We start from the raw sequence: 5,000 nt of genomic DNA, 5'->3' as shown, positions 1-5,000 counted from the left end.
ATGTTAACAATCCTTAGTTTTCATATGACGTTGCAGCGAGTATGTTAGTTTTCCCGAAGTAAATCCTTTTGGGAACTTGGGAAGTCACAGGCGAATAAAAGGGTTACAGGGAGAGAGAAAATTTCGAATTCTAAATCGCCAGTTGGACGTGGAAACTTCATGGACTTTTCTCTCGAGAGCTTCCTTGAATTACCTGAGTTCATTTGTGAAAAAAAGATTGTATATTTTTGTCTCGACGGATCTTTTGAATCTCTTATTGATTGACTGGATGGTCACGCGTTGGGGAAGTGCTTGCCCAAGCATGAAATCTGCTTGTCCCGCACGACCGGACGAGGTTTTTTCCAGCGCCTAGAACTGGTCAAACTTTTGAGCCAACAACTTCCAACATTTCTTTTGTTCCGTGATCGCCGAAGCGTAACGCAACGATGTTGGATTTGTTTGCGCAGCTCTTCCAACATTCTCGGTGCCACGCACGCGCGGTACATATAGTTCCCCATGGAGATAGCAAGGCATTAACCTGTTGAAAACAAGATGGCAGCCAAATTTTGTAAGTTTACAAAGTCTTATGGGTCGTATCCTTCCCATAATACACTGCACGTCCATTTGCAAGGGGCTTTAGTGACAAGGGCAAAGGGTTGTCCATTACATACGAAATGAGCCGGTTCGACAAAATTGTGAAAACAAATCGACAATCAGAAGTCAGGGGTGGTATTAAGATAAACGGAAGTTGCCGATCCGTTGCGGCGCAAGAAGGCTAGGGCGGGAAAACGAAGCCCCTGTTCCAGCCTTTTCGCGGTTTCGCTCCAGGTCAAAACAGAACCGCTAGCTACGCAGGCGAGAAGGCTATCGTCCAGTTAAAGTACTAACCATATCTTTTGAAGGTTGAAAATTTGAAAAAAGCCATAAAGGCATCTTCACAGTCGGAGATGGATAATGGTGCCGTTACTGGAATGCCACCGTCTTACCACAGTCAACAATATCAACAGAAAGCTCTTACCACAACCAAAACTAAAGGGTAAATTACTGATCTTTTATTATACTATTTTTAAGTGCGACCATAACCAAACAAATCAGTTGGTTATGGATTTCAAAACTATCATGTTTATTTAAAAGACACCTGTTTATTTCTTAAGATGTGTGTGCGAACGAACTTAAGTAATGCCGAATCGCCTTGTTGACGAAACGACTTGTGGGCGAAACGACTTGATTGTGAGCGAAGCCCTTTGTGGGCGAAACAACTATAAACCGAGTTGATTTACAGGACCAAGTTCACACTTGCTCTCCTTTTCTTTTAGGTTGCGTGGAAGCGGCAAAGTTTTTGGAACTCAAGTTCGCAGATGACTGAAAACGAGAAGAACCAGCGAGTTTAGATGGACTTGTGCGAATTTTATATTTCTTCGTAATTGATGCCTGCGTAAGAATTCAATGACAAGGCGGTCGACTTTACAACTGGCTGCTCTTTATATTTGACTCAAATTTTCAGGCCAAAGCAACTTGCATGGCTGAATATATTTGAAAGGTCGCAAAAATCTCTACCTACCCGCTGAACAGTAGTTTGAGAGCTTAAGTTAAATGCTCTTTCCAAAGCAAATTCGGATGAAGTGTCGCATTCTTGGTGAAGATGCCAAAGACGACGAAACACCGTGACGCACCCATCTCCCCGTGGGGCAAAAAAAAGCTTTCTTCCGCTCTCACGTGGAACACAAGTTGGAGTTAACATTCGTGCATTCCGGCTCAGAATCATTGTTTCTGTTGATGATTATTGTGTACTGTGCGTTTCGCTCGCCACTGATCCTCCCGGAAACTGTAGAAGTAATGGACTTTTCTTTTCTAATTTTGTCCTCATTTCACTTTGGCAGGTGTTCCCTGCACTTTTTATTAACACTCGCATGAGTGAGGGAAAAAAAAAAAAAATGAAAGTTCACGTTTTTTTTTCGAATGAATCACTTGCAAGCAGTGTGCGCATGCGGTGTCTTGCATCCTGTAGCCTGTTCCAGGCTCCCAGGTAGTCGGGAAACTTGGACAGCTGGCCAACCTCAATTTATCGATTGGTTCAAATTTGAAACACGCCCCAGTTCCCTGAGCAATTCCAAAATGGTCTATAGGCCGCCTTCAAAAATGCCATAATGTTTGCCCTTGAAAACAGAGTATTATGGTAGTTTTGGAGATGGCCCGTTGGTTTCTCTTGTGCCTCTGGCTCCAGTTGTCCAAAGGCCAGAGAACTTTATCCCGTGGATAACTGACTATCCATATACTTCACGTTTAAACGTTAGCCAAGATTTTCTTACACAACCTTTTCACCAGATGTGCTTAAAGTGTGCATATTCACAGTTACAAGGGCAAATACTGAAATCTTTGCAGAGATTGATGAAACTGACGGATATTGACTTATCCAGCCGGCCTTTGAAAAATTGAGGCCTGATTGGCTGAGAAAATGGCGCGAAGTTTTAAAAGAGCGAGGTGTGGGTTCAGTTTTTAAAGAAACGAGGCATAGTAAAATGAGCTCTTTTTTTTAGTGAGGTACAAATGAGATGCAAGGTAGTCTTCTGCCAGCCGCGACGTTAGTGGAAAATGGAATCCCACAGGACAATTGCACGATGGCGTGACTTACAAGCCAAAACCACTTGGTGAAACCATAGTTAATAATAATAACTATGGTTTCACCAAGTCTTGAAACTCGACAACGTTCTTTGCTTTACGCTTTGGTTCGCTTTTTGGCCCTGAACATGCACAAACCACACCCTGTTTGTACAAGACAGCCAATCAAAAGTTTCGATTAATTTATGCACAACTCAGGTGGCTTTCACATTACGTCATCGTCCCCATGTTGGTGGACGAAAACAAAAGCTATCTCATTGGCTCCTTTTGTTCTTCCACCAGCAATTGTACATTACATCATTGTTATCTGTGCCTCTAGAGATGTTGCTACCTACCTACCTATTGTGAAGTTCGACGTCACTGTTCTCTGTTACAGAGTTTCATAATCAGTCCATCTACATGAATTATGGTGAAACCACTGAATTCGAACTAACTGCCGTACTTTTAACTATGAGGGAAAATCTTCAAAATCCAAACCATTTTGAACCTGGGCACTTGAGCAAGTGCTGGCCGATGCCCCTTATTCCAAAATGACCACCATTTTAGGATACTTTTGTTTGCTTGCAAATTAGCCCTCGTTTCCTCGTTCAAAGTTAAATATTCTTTCGAATTTTAAGTTTAAGAACGAGGCAAAAACAGCTAATTTGCAAGCAAACAGACGATTACTGCAATGGAGGCCATTTTGGAATAAGGCGTATGTACCTTTGAAGCATGCCAATATTATTATTTCCACTCACGCAGGTTTAACCCTCGACCTATCGTGCATGCCGGCAAAATAACTATTTCTGCGTATTCCAAGAACCAACATTGTCAGAAATACCATTTTCCCTCATTTACATCCGACAAAGAATGTTGGTCTTGATTTGGTCTTGGTGGTAGAATGACCATCATGCAAATGCCTCCTTCCTAGCAGACTTGGACAAACATGGCGGCAGTAACTGTGGCGATAGCTACCTTCAGTCAAACTTAAAACAGACGATACTTCTGGGAAAACTCACCTACTGAGGACGACATCTATAATGCTTGGACAAATAAAAGGTCAACCGCTAAGGGTGATTTTGCCACTACTCTAAGGCAAATCAACAGTTGCAAGGTCTTATACAAATAAGCGGATTTGTGAAATTACAGATTCGAAGAGTCATGTTCCTTTCTACAGTCACAAAGGATATTATTTTCGATTCCAGGGTAAAAGGAATGGCATCAATTTTTATTCGGCGGTTAAATTTATTAAATTGTAAACGCTCTTCCCGACCGAACAAAGTCGAGAGATTTGTCGAATGTGCCGCGGTGATTAAGTATTCCCAAAATTTTGCCCCCCCTTGAGACAAATATGTCTTCATGACTGTCGACTTATCACAAGGTTGATCTCAAGGTGTTTTTCATCTCCTATCCAAGACATCCGTTTCCCTGCGAAGCTCTAATTCAAAGATCTGTGTCATCCAAAACGTATACAATAAAACTCAAGCCACTGACTGTGTACTCTTTAGCTGTATGTAGTTGCTGGTGCAACAAGATTTCCATGAGCAAGTCTTGAAATCCCATCTGGTCACAGCGCTGAATTTTAACGATGGGGACGTCTTGGAATTTTGCGTTTTCGGGTTGAACTGCTTTGTCACTCGGCAAGCTTTCCCTCCTCTGTCCCTGAATTGCTTTGCCCGTATTTATGTCACCAACGTCTTGGAAAGTCTTTAACATCGCTTCCAAATCGTTGAACGAGCCCTGACTGCGTAACATCTTTGATTTCAAGTTGTGCTTGGTGTAGCGAGTTTAGCTAATAGCTCTCTTCAAAGGTACTGAGCGCTTACTTTTAATTACTTGCTGTTGTCCAACAGTCCACAGGTTGAAAATCAAGTGAATCAGACTTACTAGATTAATTTTCTCGAAAGTGATATGACCTCACAGAATAGCAAAACACAATAGAAATATAAAGAGACTGTAATCCCCTGCTGTTTTTTACATTTAAGTGAAAAGACGTTTGAAACGGAAGATGTTTGTATGGATTGCTAATAAATCAGTGTTCAATCACCTGTGATCTTGGCAGGGTTATGTGTATTAGCTATTTAATCCCATCTAAGTAACTTAACAAAGAGTGAAGCGACGCATAGCATATCACAATTAAGCCAACAACAACAGAGACATTATTAAACGCTAGGCCAGTGTCATCGAAGCAAGTATTGCGGTGAATAAATCACGTCGCGTATCTTCGGAGCTGCTCACCCGGAATGAAGGGAATGGAGAGACAAGTGGAAGAGATCCAAGCCATAGGTTCGCGCCTGATAGGATCATCGTCGGATATTTCCGAGTGTGCCCGAGTCTGTAGCGAAATTGACCATCGCCATTTACGACAAACATCAGGGTTAAATTTGCAGCTCAGAGTGAACGAAATGCCGCCAGTTTCAACA

At 42.1% G+C, this 5,000-nt stretch overlaps 1 protein-coding gene across 2 annotated transcripts in view; it reads left to right on the top strand.

The window, feature by feature from the left end:
- LOC137997617 (COP9 signalosome complex subunit 7b-like) overlaps positions 1-1,658 on the top strand; it is a 13,681-nt gene extending 12,023 nt beyond the window's left edge. Inside the window, exons 10-11 of one of the 2 annotated variants that reach the window (XM_068843704.1) lie at positions 882-1,015; positions 1,296-1,658. In XM_068843704.1, coding sequence (XP_068699805.1) covers positions 882-1,015; positions 1,296-1,341 — 180 coding nt within the window. In that variant the 3' untranslated portion in view covers positions 1,342-1,658. The remainder of the gene's footprint in view (positions 1-881; positions 1,016-1,295) is intronic. The other variant, XM_068843705.1, reaches the window with a different exon arrangement.
- Positions 1,659-5,000: the final 3,342 nt, after the last annotated feature.

Source organism: Montipora foliosa, chromosome 3 (assembly GCF_036669935.1).
Source record: "Montipora foliosa isolate CH-2021 chromosome 3, ASM3666993v2, whole genome shotgun sequence".
Lineage (NCBI taxonomy): Eukaryota > Metazoa > Cnidaria > Anthozoa > Scleractinia > Acroporidae > Montipora > Montipora foliosa.
This window is presented reverse-complemented; position numbering and strand designations above follow the sequence as displayed.